Source organism: Tupaia chinensis, unplaced genomic scaffold (assembly GCF_000334495.1).
Source record: "Tupaia chinensis unplaced genomic scaffold, TupChi_1.0 Scaffold000175_1, whole genome shotgun sequence".
NCBI lineage: Eukaryota > Metazoa > Chordata > Mammalia > Scandentia > Tupaiidae > Tupaia > Tupaia belangeri.
The window spans coordinates 1,119,389-1,137,116 of NW_006159650.1; the positions used below are offsets into that span (position 1 = coordinate 1,119,389).

General features: G+C 41.4%; 1 protein-coding gene across 3 annotated transcripts in view; it reads right to left on the reverse strand.

Moving 5' to 3' along the window:
• Positions 1-484: 484 nt before the first annotated feature.
• The window catches only part of PIGP (phosphatidylinositol glycan anchor biosynthesis class P), a 20,541-nt gene continuing 3,297 nt past the window's right edge, over positions 485-17,728 (reverse strand). For 2 of the 3 annotated variants that reach the window (XM_006146282.3, XM_027770961.1), the window contains exons 3-5: positions 16,509-16,581; positions 12,044-12,162; positions 10,630-10,976 (exon numbers count right to left, since the gene is read on the reverse strand). In XM_006146282.3, the coding sequence (XP_006146344.1) occupies positions 10,846-10,976; positions 12,044-12,162; positions 16,509-16,581 (323 nt within the window). In that variant the 3' untranslated portion in view covers positions 10,630-10,845. Of the gene's footprint in view, positions 1,052-10,629; positions 10,977-12,043; positions 12,163-16,508; positions 16,582-17,728 lie in introns of those variants that run through there. The other variant, XM_006146283.3, reaches the window with a different exon arrangement.

The window sequence follows — 17,728 nt, forward strand, 5'->3', positions numbered from 1 at the left end:
TCTGATTTCGTTTACATCAGATCTTTGAACAATCATTACACAGCTATGGGGAGGGATGGGAAGGAAGGAGTTAAGTCTGAAACAGTGCTTGAGTTAGGATTTGTTTTGGAATCACTTATCTATTAGGTTGCTGACAGCAATAAGCATTTTCTAAATACCTAAGAGAATGAAAGTAGATTTTCATCCAGCAAAAAGGTAGAAGATAAAACTTAGTTATTTCTCTATTTCATTCAGGTGAAAGTTTGACTTAGTAAAAAAAAAAAAAAAAAAAGAAAGAAAGAAAAGAAAAACCTGAAAACAAAACAAACAGATAAAAGTTATCGTTTAAAAACATGGTCACGCATCTGCCTCTAGTGTGTGGTCCTCTCTATCAGCCAAGATGGCCTTTGGGAGATATTTATTTTGTAAAATAAAGTTCAAAAAGACAAAGAGATCATTGACTTAGACCAAACACTCCATAACTCCTGCAAATGGATGGTCAATAGCCATTGATATGCAGTCTTTATTTTGGCCAAGAAAGGGTAGAGTTATTCTCAAGGTTAAGTAAAGGTCATCCCACTCTGCCATACTGCCACTCAGCAGTGATGGAAAAGCAAAGCCTGAAGTTGGGGGCCAAGAAATTTCCCTTCAGAGACAAGTGGCCCAGTCTGTTCACTCAGGTCATCGGTTAGTTTTCCCATAATTGTACCAGATCAGTAGTCGAGTGAAATGCCAGATGCATCACTGATAGGATCTCTGTGCCGGGTTGACAGTCCTTTAATTTGTGTGCCTTCAAGGCCAGAGGCCATTATTTCTAATTGCCTTTTCATCCTGCAGCAGTTCATCTATCTTGCACTCACATCAAATGTAATCTCCATGTTAGATGATGATGAGAATTTTGTCTGATGTAGCTATCAAACTTGTTTCAGCAACTTCAGTAGCTTCAGAAAAAATCTTAAAAGACTCAAAATTGAACGTAGAAGGCAAATAATGGTGGATTTTTCATAATTAATGTTACAGGATCTCCATACTGACACTTTTCAACATCTAGGTTCTTAAATGAATTTGATCCCTAAAAATGTAAAAAAGAAAGAAAGGAAGAGAGAAATAAGTCTATATTTCATTTATTGCACTTTCAAAACAGGCACTGGACTCCCACATGGCCAATTGCAGTTTGAGTCCCGGACCTGGTGGCTTGCAAATCAAACCAGACATATGTGCGTACATCCCCAAGATCCCAGGAGGAGAGCGGAGAGGAAGGCCTTGCAGTATGGCTATCCCCTCTAGGGGGTGATTTCTCCCTTTCCTTCTCACTGTCTCTATGGCAAGTACTCTCAACCTACAGCAAAAACTGAAAAAAAAAAAAAAAAAAGAAAAAAGAAAAGAAAAGAAAGGAGGGAAAATGAGAAATCACTCTCCAGGGGAAATGGCTACCCCACAACCTCTTCTCAGGATTTTGGGTACACATGCATATGCACCTGGTATGATTTTCCAGTCACTGGGTCTGGGACTTAAACACAGAGCCAGCCACGTGGGATCCAGCCTCCTTAACCTCTACGCTGTCTGTTGGCCCATAACGAGTTAATGGTAACACTTCTGATGATTTCAGAAAGGAACTTTGGGTTTCTTTTTATTCAGTGACCATGTATGTAGCTCTCCCATGCTAGGTGCCAGGTACTAGGGACCCAAGATGAGTCAGAGGAGTCCCTGGGAAAACCACCAAGAGTGCCTTCAGGCCAGTGTGCATTCAGAGCCAAGAGGGAAGCACATTTTGGTGCTGGGGGTGGCCAGGAAACCTTCAGGGAGAAGCAGGGAGACTAGGCCAGGCACTCTGAATGCTAGGTTCCATCTGATTAAACCTGTGGGAAAGCTGAGATAGTTATCTCCATCTAAAGGGTGAGGAAAAAGAGGGACAGGGCAGAACTTTCCCACCTAGATGTTGTGTGGCATGGTTTCTTTTCTGTCATTTTCCCCAAAGCTACTATGGAGAGAAGAGCAGTTTACATTTCCAAGTTCAGGAACCCAGCTTCAGAAGCTGAACAAACCATGGAAAAAGGAATCCTCCCCTAGAGCCTCAAGAGGGCACTAGCCCTGCCACCCTGATAAACTGAGCTCGGGCTTCTCTAGTTTTAAACCATTGAGTTGAGGTAATGGATACAGAGGCCCGAGGAAACTAATACAATAATGGACAAAACTGGCAGAGATGAAGCACAGGTTCTGGGTGGTGACCACAGTGAGAAAAGCGTTAGACACAGTGGTTTGCCATTATGTAAGACCAAGGTCTAAAGCATCTTATACACTTTATGCTTCCCAGTAGCCTTCAAAAGTAGGGTTTTTTTGTTTTTTTTTTTTGTTTTTCACAAACAAAGAAACTGGGGCTCAGAGAGGTAATCTGCCCAAGGTCACATCATGGCAATAGTGGAGCTGGGATTTGAACCCAGGTCTCACTGATGCCAAAGTCCATACTCTTTTTGCTTTGCTCCTTGAAGGCTGGTTATCTTATTGCATACTTATTTACTACTTGAATAAAAATGTACCTTATTAGCATTCAAATTTGCAAATTAAAATTGCATATTGTTCCTTTACTTACTGCAGTAGCTGGAGTGGGACAATGGGTGATTCCTAGGTTACTTTCTGGCATCTTTCTCTCTCCCTCTTTCTCTGTAATGCCACGGGGTAAGTATAATCAGCCGAGAAAGAGAGACAGAAGGACAGAGAGAGGAAGCACTCCCCCAATGGAGTGTGGTCATGCCACGACACACTGCGATTTCTCTTCCTCCATTTCAGCACTCGGGGCATGCATGCGTGTGCGCCTCACACATATTTCAAACTGCCGGGCCCGGTCTCATATGCCTCCTGAACCACGGAGTGCACTGCTCCCTGCAGACCCTCCCAGGAACCTTAGCATACAGCTGGTTGAGTCATGTGTCTGGGTCTGCAAGCCCAGCTTTCTTCAGGTCGGTCCTCAGACCTACTGGGTTGTCAGGAAAGTCATATTTTTCTATTTAAAAACATGTCATGACTTTTCTGACAACCCAACACATTTAGGGAATAAAGCCTGGTTTTGGTTTCAGGTTTATATAGCATTAGAAAATATGGCTCCATCAGTAATGAGGTAGACACTGTATTTTAATTGATATCAGGTGCTTCAGTCCTGTTCCGAATGGTGGTGGGAGGGAGTGATTGAGCTTCCCCCAGGAGATGCCCACCCATGACGCATGAACTGGGAACAGTCATATAAAGTGGTTTCAGAAAAAAGCATCACAGGGAGAGATGGCCTCTGAGGCAGCTGCAGTAGCTGACGCAGGCTGAGTCACAGCTGCTTCTGATAGGCCAGCGCCGGTAAATAGGCTCCATGACACAGTGAGCCATTTGGCCGCCTATGGTGTGATCACAGTGCGACATGTGAGTCACTCTGAGGCTCTGGCTGTTGTCTTCCGGCCCTGGCTGTGTGGTCCCTGTGACTGTAAGCCATTCAAGCACGCTTGGGCATGCTGGAGTCACAGAACTAACCTGAGGCAGGTATTAAACTACTGGATAATAATTTCCCCTACATCCTGTGAAACAGTTATAAATCTCGATCCACAAATACATTTGTTCAAGAATTCTATCTGTATTCTCTGTAATGCTATCGTTTCTGACTCTGCAACTCCTTTGGCCCCTAACTGAGGCTCCATTGTGTTCTGACCCCTGGGACTGATGTGCTGATGAGGTAATGAGGAAGACAGAACATCTGGTTCTCAGTCATAGGTCCACACAGGTAGCCATCGACACACCATTCCACGTCCACGTGACTCCACTCAGATGGCTTTCTCAAAGTGTTGTTCTTTGAAAAATAAACTCTGTCATGTTCAACGACTAAAATCTTTTTTTTTTTCTGGAGAGGTTTTTACTGTAGGGCGCGTGCACTCGCCAGACAGACAGAGAGAGACAGAGAGATAGAAAGCAAGAAATCATCCCCCAGAGGGGATGGCCACGCCACAATCCCTTCTCATCCATTCTCCTCTTGGGATCTTGGGCACGCATGCACATGTGCCCAGTGTGAGTTTAAGCCACCAGGTCTGGGACTCGAACTGCGGTCAACTACATGGGAGTCCAGCGACATACCCATTATGCTAACTGCTGGTCCCCCGACCACTAAAATCTTAAGAGTTGTTGCCAGGGCCTTTTTTTTTCAAGAATTATTTTAATTTATTATTATTATTTAATTTGCTATAGGGCACGTATGCTTACCAGAGAGAGAAACCAAGAAAGCAAGCCATCAGGTCTGGGATTCAAACTGTGGTCAGCCACATGGGAGTCCAGTGCCTTAACCACCATACAATCTGCTGGCCCCACTAGGGTCTGTTTTAAACTATCCTGACCAGAAAAAGTGAGATAAGTTATTTCCTTATGCCCCAAAATAGTAAATAGCACCACAGAAAAAAACAAATGAGAAACTGAGTAACAGAACCATGACAACCACCACAGCCTGACTTGAATTGGAGAGAAAACTCAGGAGACTCTCCTGGTCCTCATCTTTTTCTGCCTCACTTCCCCACATTCCATCAAGTCCAGCACTAGCTGGGGAGTCTGTACTGCAGTGTGCTGGGCTCTGGGGCAACAGCTAGAGAAGTTGATTGATTTGGGGCTTCTAAGTTCTCTGGGTAGGGAGCTGTTCATTTGGTATTCTTGTCAGTGCTAATGACTCTGAAAACGCAGGAGACACAAGAACTTTGGGGTTGGCTCAGTTTAAGAAGTGGCAACCATTCTTTTTTATTTAAGTTTATTTCTTCCATGAATGAGCAAGTAAGAGAGACAGCATCCTCAACAGAGTCGTCAAACCACAATTCACCCCCAGTGTCAGCCAGCCCCCGTTCATGAGCATGTGTGCACCTGGCATGGTCAGGGAGGTACCCGGATATGAGCTTGGAAGTTTCATATGTGGGTCAGCCTTGGTCATTCTGTCTAGCCCCCAGGAATGATGCCTATTCTAGTAAGAGTCTAGGCAGCAGCTTCTTGAGGAAATCCAGGTATCTGAGAGCTTTTTTTTTTTTTTTTTTAGTAAGGTCAAGAAATTAGGAGGACAGGATTTCGGATCTGAATTCTGTTGGATTTTCACATTGAGGTGAATTCATATGTGGACTTCTCATTTAACCCTCCTTGAATTTTTTTCCACTGGAGAGGGTTTTGTTACTATTTGAAACATTTTTGTATTACTGACATTTTTAATTTGGAGTATTTTATTATTTGGGCTCATTGCAAAACACAGTGTCTTTCACACTTTTTTCTTAAATATGACATGAAGCAGGGAAATACATTTTATATCCTGGCCCTATAACTGTAGCACAATGTTATAAAATGAAACATCTCAGCTGGAATTTCACTGAAGGCAAATAGGAAGCCTTCCACTGAAGCCTGAACAAGGCTTTTGTATAGGCAGCTTACTGGGACCGAGACTGCAGGGAGCAGAAGTGGACAGCAGGGGGAGCGACCAGCTCCCACAAACAAACCATCTGCCTGTTTGAAGGTCAGGGCTGTCATGGCAACGAGGGCTCAGTCCCACAAGGTCTGAAGAACACCTGGAATGGAGCTCAGAATCAGATCCTTGGGGGATGAAAAGGGCATGTTTGTCCACTGATGCCTTTTCTACATCGGCCTTTGTGGTCGTCCTACCAGTTCTAACCTCTCTCCTCCCAGGGTACACTGTCAAGTGAAAACACCCAGCAAGTGTGCATGCATGCCCCAGATCCTGATGAGACAGGGAACTGGAGGAAGATCTGTGGTGTGACCATGCCCCATCAAGGGTTTTTCTATCTCTCTTTCTCTGGAAAGTGTGGAAACCCTCTGACAGTAAAGGAAATTTTAAAAAGAATACGATTATCAGTAAAATTAACTGTATAACAGAAAAGGTAGTGGGTCTATTCTTTATAAACCATTTTTAGTTTTGCTAGGGCATGCATACTTGTTAGAGAGAGACAGAGACAGAGAAATAAAGAGGAAAAGTAAGAAAGCACCCCTCTCAACCAAGAAGGTGGCCATGCCCTAATCCTTTCTCTATTCTCCCTGGTATTTTGGGCATGCATACACACCCATCTGGTGTGTTTTTCTTTCTTTTTTTAAAAAAGAGATTTCGGCTATAGGGCATGTGTGCTCAAAGGAGAGACAGAGAGACAGAAAATGAGAAATCAGTCCCCGGGGAAAGGCCACATTGATCTGAGTAGGAGCTGCACAAAGATGTGAAGAGGACTGCTCTCTCTCAAGGTGGACAGGTGTTCCTCTGCTTCAGCACAGGCTCGGTCAGGGACGGTGGCCATTCTCTGGCTGCATATCACAAGTGCCTGGCCCCACCCCACACCAATGAATCTGTTTCTGGGGGTGGACACAGGCACTATTGTTTCCCCTTTTACTGAGGTGCAACTTATGTCAGGAGCACAAAACCTTTTTTTTTTTTTTTTTAAAGAGGTTTTTGCCTTAGGGCACATATACTTGCTGGAGAGAGAGACAGTGAGACAGTGAGAGGGAAAGTAAGAAATCACCCCCCCCAGGGGGTATGGCCATGCTGCAATTCCTTCTCCATTCTCCTCCTGGGATCTTGGGCATACAGGCACCTGTACCCAGAATGAGTTTCAAGCCATCGGGTCCAGGACTCAAACCATGTTCAGCCATGTAGGAGTCCAGTGATGTAACCCCTATGTCATCTGCTGGCCCAGGCACACAAGTTTTTATGACATAATTAAATGATTTTTAAAAAAATATGTATTACACACAGGTAACCAAATCAGGGTTTAGGGCATTTCTTTTTTTTCTTTTTTTTTTTTTAAAAAGAATTATGTATTTAATTTTATTTATTCATTCAGTTATTTTAATTTGACCAAAGAGAAACACAGAGAGGGAGAGAGAGAGAGAGGGAAAGTGAGAAAGCAAGCCACCAGGTCCAGGACTCAAACTGTGGTCAGTCACGTGGGAAAGTCCAGCACCTTAACCACCAAACCATCTGCTGGCCCCATGGGTGTAGGGCATTTCTAGCTCACCAGCAGGTGCCATCATGCCTCCTCCTAAATAATACCCTCCTCCAAAGGTAACCCACTATTTTAATATTTACTGACATGAATTACTTTTTCCTGATTTTGAGTATCATATCATTGGAATCACACAGTATATATACTTTTATGTTTTTTTTAAAATGTTTTATTTCCTTTTTTCTATGAGAGAGAGAAAAAAAAAAGACAGAGAAACGCAGACTCCTAAAAGGGGCCTCAATCGGTGATCCACACCAGCCTCAGCCCAGATAGTGGACAACCTGGCATGTAAAGGAGGCCTTGGGACACAAATCTAGGACGTCCCCTGTGGGACCAGCATTGCAGAGTGCTGTGTTACTGTTGTACCACTGGCTTACCCACCCTCTTTATAAAGTTTACTAGAGAGCGCACATATGCTAGGAAGAGAACAGCCACCCTCTCAGAGTCTTGTCACGATCCCTGCCCTCCAGCCTTCCAGCTAGCCCGACGCGTATGAGTGCTCGGCGTGTTCAGGTCAACTGGGATGGGAACCACGATCTTCCATGTAGTACCCTATTGTCTGTGCCACTGTCTCTGGGCCAGCACGCTGTACCTGATGCCAGCTTATTCCCTAAAACTGCTCTTAAGTGTGTGACATGCTCTTTCCATAAAGTAATAAAGAAACTGGGACAAACTAGGGAATAGAAACAGCAGATTCATGTCTTCCGGATCACACTTACTAGCCAAGGATATCGTTATTAAAATGAAAGTCCTGGTTTTGCAGCTATTTAAAATGATTAGTTTGCTCTTTCTCTTTTTCACGAATATATAAATTTGCATAAATTAAGATGTGTGACTCCTGTGCGTAAATAATGTACACACACACACACTTGGAAATAACAGACCAAGTAGACTGGTATAAAGATTTAGGCAGTTACACGTTAGAGGGCCCTAAGTGCTAATCAAATTTAGATTTGGTCCCACTGGCTATGAATATACTCTTGCTAGATTTAAAAAAAATAAACAAATATGGGACCAGCAGGTGGTATAGTGGTTAAAGGCACTGGATTCCTACATGGCAGACCATGGTTCCAGTCCTGGACCTGGCAGCTTGCTCTCTCACTTTCCCTCTCTCTCTCTCTGTCTGATCAAACTGAAAAATAATAATAATAGTAATAAAAATAAAGTTAAATAAAATATTTTAAAAAATAAATAAATACAAACTCTTTCTTTTTTTTCTTTCTATCTTTGCAAAAAGGGTGCACACATCCTCCAACTGGGCATGGTTATGCTACAATCCCTTCTCCATTTCTCCATCCCACCAGGATTTTGGGCACACACACACATGCCTGGTGCACTTTTCAAGCTGCCAGAATCTGAACTGTGGCCACCATGAGGGAGCGGTTCTTTATATACTCTAATTAACCATAGCACATGCCAACCCTGGTTGGCCTCCAAAAACTATTTCTATCTAAGCTTCCTAATCTTACATGAGATATATCCGAGTATTAATAAGATAATGCTATTCAACCACATTCATATATCAATTTCTCCAACCTTTTTAGCTATACTTCCCCAAATACGCAACTTTATTAAAGGTATAACCATCTACCTAGCTTCTTAATCCATAAAAACTAAGGAACAACCGTGGATCACAATTTCTCTCCACCAGCCCTGACTTCCCTGTACAGTCAGATCCAAATATTCAGTTAGTTGTGTCCCCAGCAAATGCTGCACAACTTTCCACTCCTCCCCAACTCCACCACCACAGTGGTCTAACCAGCAATCATGTTTTGCCTGCACTAATACAGTAGCTTCCTAATAGACTCTCCTTCCATACTTTGCCCATTCCCAACAATTCCTCTGAATCCATTCTCCATACACCAGACAGAGTAATTTTTCTTTTTTTTCCTTTTTAGGTTTTTGCCATAGGGCAGGTACATTCATTGGAAAGACAGAGACAGAGAGAGGGAAAGTGAAAAATCACCCCCTGAGGGGACGACCATGCCATAATCCCTTCTCTTCCACTCTCCTGTAGGGATTTTGGGCACACACGTACACATGGCTGGTGTGATTACTTCTCTTTGTGTTTTAGGGAGAGATTTTTGCACTAGGACATGTGAGTTTGCCAGAGACAGAAACAGAGAGACAGAAAGTGAGAAATCACCCCCTAGGATGTATGACCAGGCTGCAATCCCTTCTCCTCCATTCTCCTCCCAGGATTTTGGGCATGCATGAACGCATGCCCAGAGTTTTTTGTTATGTTTTGTTTTTTAAAGAATTATTTTATTTAACTTCAGTTTTTATTTATTAATTTACTCATTTTAATTTGACCAGAGAGAGACAGAGCAAGTAAGAGAGAGGGAAAACAAGAAAGCAAGCTGCTAGGTCTGGGACTCAAACTGCGATTGGTGACGTGTAGTTCAGTACCCTTAACCACCACGCCACCTGCCAGACTCCCAGAGTGAGTTTTAAGGCATCGGGTCTGGGACTTGAACCACGGTCAACTACGTGAGAATCCAGCAACATAATCACTGCTCTATCTGCTGGTCCTCATCCAGTGTGATTTTCAAGCTGCTGGGTCTGGAGCTCAAACTACAGTCAACCATGTCAGAGTCCAACACCTTAGCAACAATGCAAACAGCTGGGCCCAGAATAACTTTTTAAAACATTAATCAGGCCATGCCACTTCTTTCCTCAAAGACTCTAATGGCCTGGTACCTAAAGTATCCCAAATTCATCACATCTATACTTAATCAAAACTTCCTACACTGGTCTTCAAGGCCCTTTATGACCCGGTTGCTCTTTGTGCACCTCAGATCACCTCCCATCACTCAGGTTCACCCTGGGCCGCCTCCCTATTTTCAGGGCACTCCAAGTTCCTGAGCACCTATGGTTTTTGCCCTACCTGCTTCATCCCCAGTTCACCCTGTGCCTTCAATCTTCATGTGACTGGCTTTTTCTGCTATTCAAATCCTAACTCCAACTGCCTTGCTCCAAGAGGATTTCCTTGACCACTCAATCTAAAGTAGTCATCCCTTTACTTTCTAGAACATTGTACTATTTTAATTCTCTGTATAGAACTCATTACCAATAATAATTTATTTGCTTAGTCTTTCTCGATCTGCCACTGAAATACAAGCTCTTTGAGAATCTTACTATTGCCACATCCCCAGTGTTTAGAAAAATACCTAGTACACAGTCAATATTCGATAAATGCTTGTGTCTTAGACATGGATCTGATGATACAAATATAAAATACCCTTCCCCACATCGAGGTCTGAACTCTGGGTCCCTTTGGACAAATAGGAGGAAGAAAATAATTGCACTTTGCAAAGTACAACATAAATGCCTCTCCAGAGGGACTTCGAGTGCTATACCAACACATCATTTCTTTTTGGATTTTTGTCATAGGGCATGTGCAATCACCAGAGAGAGAGACAGAGAGAGAAGGAATGTGAGAAATCACCCCCAGGGAGGATGGTGATGCTGTAATCCCTTCTCCCTCAAGCTCCTCTAGAGATTTTGGGCACACACTTAAACAAACCATCCACCTGGTATGTTTAAGTCACCAGGTCTGGGACTTGAACCAATTGGATATGTGGGACCTAGTACCTTCATCATCATGCCACCTGCTGGGTCTGAACATTTATTTTTTTAAAGTCTGCTCTATGATAATACAGTAATTTATTTATCCAGCCCATTAATAAATAATATTTGAGTATATGTACAATATTAATTGAACTTAATCTCAAAGAAAATCAATTTATATTTTTTTACATCTCAATATCAGGTATTAATAAGACATAGTCAAAATAATTATGGTTGAAATTTTTATGCCAAAACTTACAAATAAATGTTTGGAGTTAGTATGCCTACACACAATTCACTTTTTGGTGTGAAGTTCTCTTCCTGTAAGAAAGAACATCTTGTTTACTTCACTAATGGGAATATCTCTTAATGCTGGAATGGCTTCTTCTTGGTATTTCTTCTGCTGCTGATTTTTAGCATAGTTATCTGTAAGAAAGATAAAAAAAGCTGTTTATTCAAGCAATTTCTTCTACAGTATCTGTAGCTGATAGAGACCTATCACATAGTAGAATGGAATTTGGATAATGACACATACCACGTTTCATAATTAATACCATGTCACATTAATCATAATTAAATGATTACTTAAATCTTCTCTTTAGAAGAAATGTCCCAGTTAAAATACAAATGTGACCAGCACTTTCCTTGAAATCTCAAACGTGAGAAAAAAATTAATATTTTATTCATCTGCATAAGGAGGGGTAAAGTTCTATTTGCACATTTCTCATAGGGACAGAATTATATCTAGGCCTTGAAAATGTATATAAACGAACACTGCAAAACTATTATATCATTGTTAGAAATATTCACACAAACTTAATAGTTTCCCCTCTTGGCACAAATTGTCCCTTTGCTATAATGCCAGTCAAGAAACCAGTGGATACAATAAGTTATCAGGAAAAAAATTTATATTGATTTTCAAATTACACTAAATGGGCACACAAAGGTTTTGAAAAGTTGAGGAATTATATCAAGGAGCTTAAAAAAAATAACGATCTAAGCAAGCTCAAGAATCTGAGTAATTTATCTTAACCTTCAGGCTTAAAAGGAACTTTAAAACCTCAAAAACATGTTACGGCTCTTCTATCCACTTAATTGGCATAAGGTGTACACCGTGATCCTGAAGAGGATTCACAGCCCAAATCCCTCATCCTGAACACGGTGTGCATGCATGGATCTATTTGCCATATTTCCATCAACAGTGCCTATTTAGGATAAATGAAGCTTCTCTTGGGCAAGGCTGTTGAGTGACATATTATAGATACTTGTGGTTTTTATGAGAAAATACAACTGTTAACTAGTATAATGACTCATCAGAACTTATTTTCTTCATGTGAACATTTGTCTTTGTGTAAATTTGAATTTATTTCTCTCAGATTCGTTTTACTGTCCCACTGTGTGTCTTGCAGACTTTTCTCGGTTGCTTTTCTGAATACAAGTGCTAAAGCCGCACTCCTCCATCTCCCCAGCACTTTCCTTTTATATACATTTACCTGTGATCGTGTGAATGGAGCTGAGTGGCGCGGTACTCATCATGTTAACTCCAAATAAGAGTACATAACCGATCACTATAGTAATAAGGAGGTAGACTGGTAATGCGACCGCCCAGTATCTGCAGAAGAGAGTATTAAAGTATGTAACAGACACCCTAAAAAGTGACATTTCTCAAGAGTTAGTCATAAAACTGGCATACTAACTTTTTAAATCCAAATTTAGTTTTTTTACTAAAGTACGAGAGTATGTAATAGACAGCTGAATAGTTCTACAAGAGTTACAATGAAAAATTGTAGTCATCTCCCCTGATCCTGGAGTCTCACTTCCCCAAAGGGAACGCTTCCTGAACCTGAGCTATTTCTTCTGGTCTTTACCTCCTCATTTCTACATAACATGCTTACATCATTAGTTCTTGATTTTATTTTTTCAATCTCAGGCATTTTCTCTGTATTTCCTGATATAGAAATGAATTTACCTCTTTCTATTCTCTTCTATACGTACACCACAATTTATGGATATAGCAGCAAGTTTTTAAAATTTTTAAATGTTTATTTATTTATATTTAAGATAGAGAAAGAGACAAAGAGACAGATACCCGCCTCCCCCCCAAAAAAAGAAAAACACAAACAAACACAAACAAAAACAAAAAATAGGGTCTTAACACCACAATCAACTCCAGACTCAGCTGGCCTGGATCATGGGCAAGTGTGCTCAGAGGTCCCAGGACATGAACTCGGGACCTTTCCCATGTGGATCCAGCTGTGTTACTACTATGCCACTGCCTGGTCCCAACAGTTTTTAAGTATGAATAATAGTAATAATAAAATAAAAGCAAAAAAAAAAAAAAAAGAATTACTATGACCACACAAACAATGTTTGGAACTGAGAACCTCGGTGTATTGTTACGTTTTCTTGTACAACTTTTTGTTTCTTCCTGGAATCTATAACTCTTTTTGTTTGGTTTGCTTTGTTTCCCTCCTCTTTATCAAGACCCTCTCGCATTCTCTGATAGGACACTAATATGCCTCTCAATACAATTAAGCACAGTGAATGCCCTATCTTGCCATGTTTTATTGGATGTATTATTTATTATTGGGTTGTCAGGAGAGTAATGACACATTTTTGCATAGAGGAACAGAAAAGTATGTCATGACTTCCCTGATGACCTAATAGTTTCCTCCCTGTTTTCTCTTTCTGGAACATCTAATAGATTTTTAGCCCTGTTACACTTTCCTCTATTGTCCATTTTTCTATTATACTTTCTACAGATTATCTTTGGCTTTTCTTTTCATATTTAATTTTGGTATCATGTTCATAATTTCCAAGCACAGTAATTCTCTTACCATTCTCTCTGCATAACATTCTGTTCTTTCATAGTTATACTCTTTTCTTACTTCCATGAGGATTTTTTTCCTTTCTTTTTAGCTTTTTGCTATAGGGCACAGGTACTTACCAGAGAGACAGAGAAGAAAAGTAAGAAATCATCCCCTGGGGAGAGAGCCACATCACAGACTCCTCTCAGGATTTAGGGCACACATGTGTACACATGTGCCTGGCACGTTTTTCAAACTACTGGGTCTGAGACTTGAACTGAGTTGTCAGCAACGTGAGGTCCAGCCACTTTAATCACCACAACACTGCTGGCTCACCTCTTTAAGGATTTTAGGTTATTTAAACCTTTTTTTTTTTTTTCTGGGGAGCAGGTGGCATGCTGGTTAAGGCACTAGATCCCACATGGCTATTCTGAAGTTAAAGTTTTGGACCCAGGAGCTTGAAAAACATACAGGGCACATGTGTGTGCGTGCCCAAAATCCAGTGAGGAGAATGAGGGAGAAGGGAATGCAGCATGGGCCATCCGTTCCCACCACCACCACCCCTGCCCCCCGTGTTATTTCTCAATTTCCCTTTCCCTCAGGCAAGTGCAGGTGCCCGATGGAAAAAATCCAACATAAAAATTTTGTCGTCATTGTTCCATGCTTTATCTCCACTTCCTTCAAGTACTTTTTTTTTTAAGTTTTATTTATTTCTTCCATAAATGAGAGAGAGAGAGAGAGACAGAACACCTCCAACAGGGTCTTGACATCAACCTTGAGCCGGTCCTGCATCATGGGCAAGCATGTGCCAGGTATACTTGGAGAGGTCTCTGGGCTTTAACCGGTGACCTTCTCATGTGGGACTGCCTTGCAGAACATCCTGTTCTACCAGTGTCACCACCGGCTGGACTTCTATGATGTTTTTTCAGTACTTGGCAACTTACGGCAGTTCATTCAAAGCAGTATTATTTTTAGAGATAGAGTTTCATTATGTTGCACTCCTAACTCAGCTTCCCAAGTAGCTGGGAGTACCGTACATGCTGTTGTGCTTGGCTTTTAAGTTGGCCCAAGAATCAAACCTAGGCATCCCATGTGGCCTCAGCCTACAGAGAAACGGCATCTAATCAGTAAGTTCCACTATGGCTGGGCTAGCAGTCCATTCATATATTTTCTTATTTTTAGTTTAATTTTATTATTTATTCTTCTTCATCAATTTAACCAGAGGGAGAGAGAGAAGCTGACAAGTTGCCAGGTCCAGGACTTCGTGCTTAGTCATGTGGGAGTCTTGTGCCTTAACCATACCTGCTGGTCCCCAGTCCATTCATATTTAAAACTGAACCCTTAAGAAGGTAATTGGAAGCACTGTGTGTATGTGGGTAGGGATGATCAACTGCTGATCAAGTCTCAATAGCAGAAACTTGGCCACTTCACTGGGTCTTCAAATGTCAGAAATTATAGATCCTCTCTCGAGCTGGCCAGTTTTCTTGGGAAGGAATCTCTTATTTTCTAGGAGGGGTTCTGTGGTACAACCTGGAAACCTAGTGAAGGAAGGTGTCAGGGGAGGGAATGGATCTCATCATACAGGCATGCAGATTTCACTTGGTCCCTTATCTGAAGTAAGGTACCTCATTTCCACATTCAGTTACACCTGGTGGCCCCCCATCTAGAGACTCACTCGGGCTTCCCAGAGAGTAAAACTCCTGTTTTACGCAGGTGATAGCCGGGTTGCTCTCTCAGTTTTAAGGGCCAAGGGGAAGAGATTTGAGATCTAATGCTCTTTAAGCATGCTTTCAGTTCAATCCAGAATGACTATGTTAGAGAAGAACCTGGTACCTCCAATGTCTGAGCCATTTTTTAGGGCACGCATATTCTCACTGGCTTTTCTACTTAAGCAATGTGGAAAAAAGAAGTCAGTATTCAAGTATTTTAATCCACTTCCCCAAATTTTTGCTGCTATTTCTTATCTGCCATCTCATTCTTTGTTTCTGCAAGGTTATACCTTAAAAGAATTTTCTTTCTATGGGGTCACTGCTGGGTTTTGAATGCATCTCTTCAAAATCCATGTGTTGAAATTTGATTGCTATATTGATAGTATTACAAAGGTGGAAACTCAATTCAACTCTGGCATTAAGTGGTGGGGCCTTTGGTAGGTAAATAGGCTAAGATAGGCCACATGATTGAACACTGGTAACATAAGAAGAGGGAGAGGGAACACAACTGATACATTCTTGCCCTCTTGCTGCCTTGGGACAATGTAGAGTCCCCAACAGCAAGAAGGCCCTCATGAGATGTGGCCTCAACCTTGGACCTTTAGAATCCTCAGCTGAATAAAACTATAAATTATCTAATCTGTGATATTCATTTATAATGACAGAAAACAGCCTATTGGGCTGGCTTGGTGGTAGAGTGGTAATGCACTGCTTCAGTTATGTTAGATACACATAGAAGATTACAGGTTTAATGTCCTGGTTGACCTGTACAGACCAGGTACAGGTGTATACACACACACACCCATGATCCTGGCTAGCTGGGAAGGCTGGGGGCAGAGGAAGACTGTGGTAGGAGATACTGTTGAGGATCTTTCTTTCTCGCTCTCTCTCTGTCTCTTGTGCTTACCAAAGAAATAAACTTAATAAAAAAAGAAAAGACTGGGACCAGCAGTTAGTATAATGGCTATGTCATTGGACTCCCATGTAGTCGACTGCGGTTCGAGTTCCAGACCTGGTGGCTTAAACTCACACCAGGCACGTGTGCATACATGCCCAAGATCCCGAGTGGAGAATGGAGGAGAAGGGATTATGGTGTGGCCATTCCCCCTGGCGGGTGATTTCTCGCTTTCTATCTCCCTCCCTGTCTCACTCTTTCTGGCAAGTGCACACACCCTATGGCAAAAACCTCTCGAAAAAGAAAAAAAGAAAAAAAAAAAAAAAAAGACTAGCAAGATTTTGGGGAAAAAATGAAAAAATGTAGATAAACATGTGTATTCACCCTATATTTAATAATAGGTATGTCAATAATGATCTTTAAATAGCTTTCAAATTCTATATGGATAATCATAGAATAAACATTTAAGATTTCAAGTGTTAATAAGACTATAATCCTTCAAAACAGCATTAAGTATACTTTTATTTTAAAACTATATCAAACTTACTTTTGAGGCCAATAGGTTAAGCCTAAGGAGTTTAGCCAAGATTCAGGAATAAATGCCCACACTAGATAAAGTACTGTAGATGAGAAAAGAGGGGAGAGAGACAAGTTAGTAAGGCATGCATCCAATCTATCAATGTTCAGATAAAACAAAAAAGCTCCTCTGAAACATCCCTGACTCATGTGGAAATAATTTTTCCCTCCTTTCAGTTCTTGTGGCTTATTTCCATCACTCTTTTAATACGTATCATGGTTATCTTATTAGTAATTTTTTTAAAACATATTTTACCTTTCACATTGTTTAAAGCAATTCAAGGGCACAAATCATGTCTTAGCAATTTTTGTAATCCATATAGCACTTATAAATCTGCTTTATGTATAACAGGTGTTCAATACTTCACCTTCAGAGTTGAAACAATTAAAGGCAGTTGGTTGACTAAAGAATTTAACTACTCTAATTCTGGAAACCAGCAGTTAGCGTAATGGCTATGTCGTTGGACTCCCATGTAGTCGACCATGGTTAGCGTCCTGGACCCAGTGGCTTAAAACTCACGCCGGGTGCGTGTGTGTATGCACAAGATCCCGAGAGAAGACTGGAGGAGAAGGGATTGTGGCATGACCATCCACCCCGGGGGGTGATTTCTCGCTTTCTGTCTCTGTCTCTGTCTGTCTGGCAAGTGCATGCGCCCTATAGCAAAAACCTCTCCAAAAAAAAAAAAAAGAATTTAATTACCCTAATTCCGACTCATTACAAGTTGAGCTTCTGCCTTACATATCAAAGTATAATCTTGTTTCCTCAAACCCAAGCCTTTGTGGGATCCTTTACTATTGTCCCTGTGTAATAACAATAGCTGAGCTCTGAGTATTCTATATGCATTCTCTCATGTAACCTTCAAGACAATCCTGTGTACATACACACTTTTTGCAGATGAGGAATAGAATCTTAGAAAGGTTACATCAGCTGCCCAAGTGGCAGATGTCAAATTTCAATCTATCTACATCAATGAGGATGGATTAATTTTTTTCTAGATAAATATGTATTATAGAATTCTGTATGTCAAGAGTATGAGATGCAACAGTAAACATGAAATAAATGGCTCTTTCCTACCTGAGCTTAAAATCTAATGGTGACTGGGACCAGCAGTTAGCGTAATGCCTATGTCACTGGACTCCCACGTAGTCGACCGTGGGTCGAGTCCCCGGCCCAGTTGCTTAAACTCACGC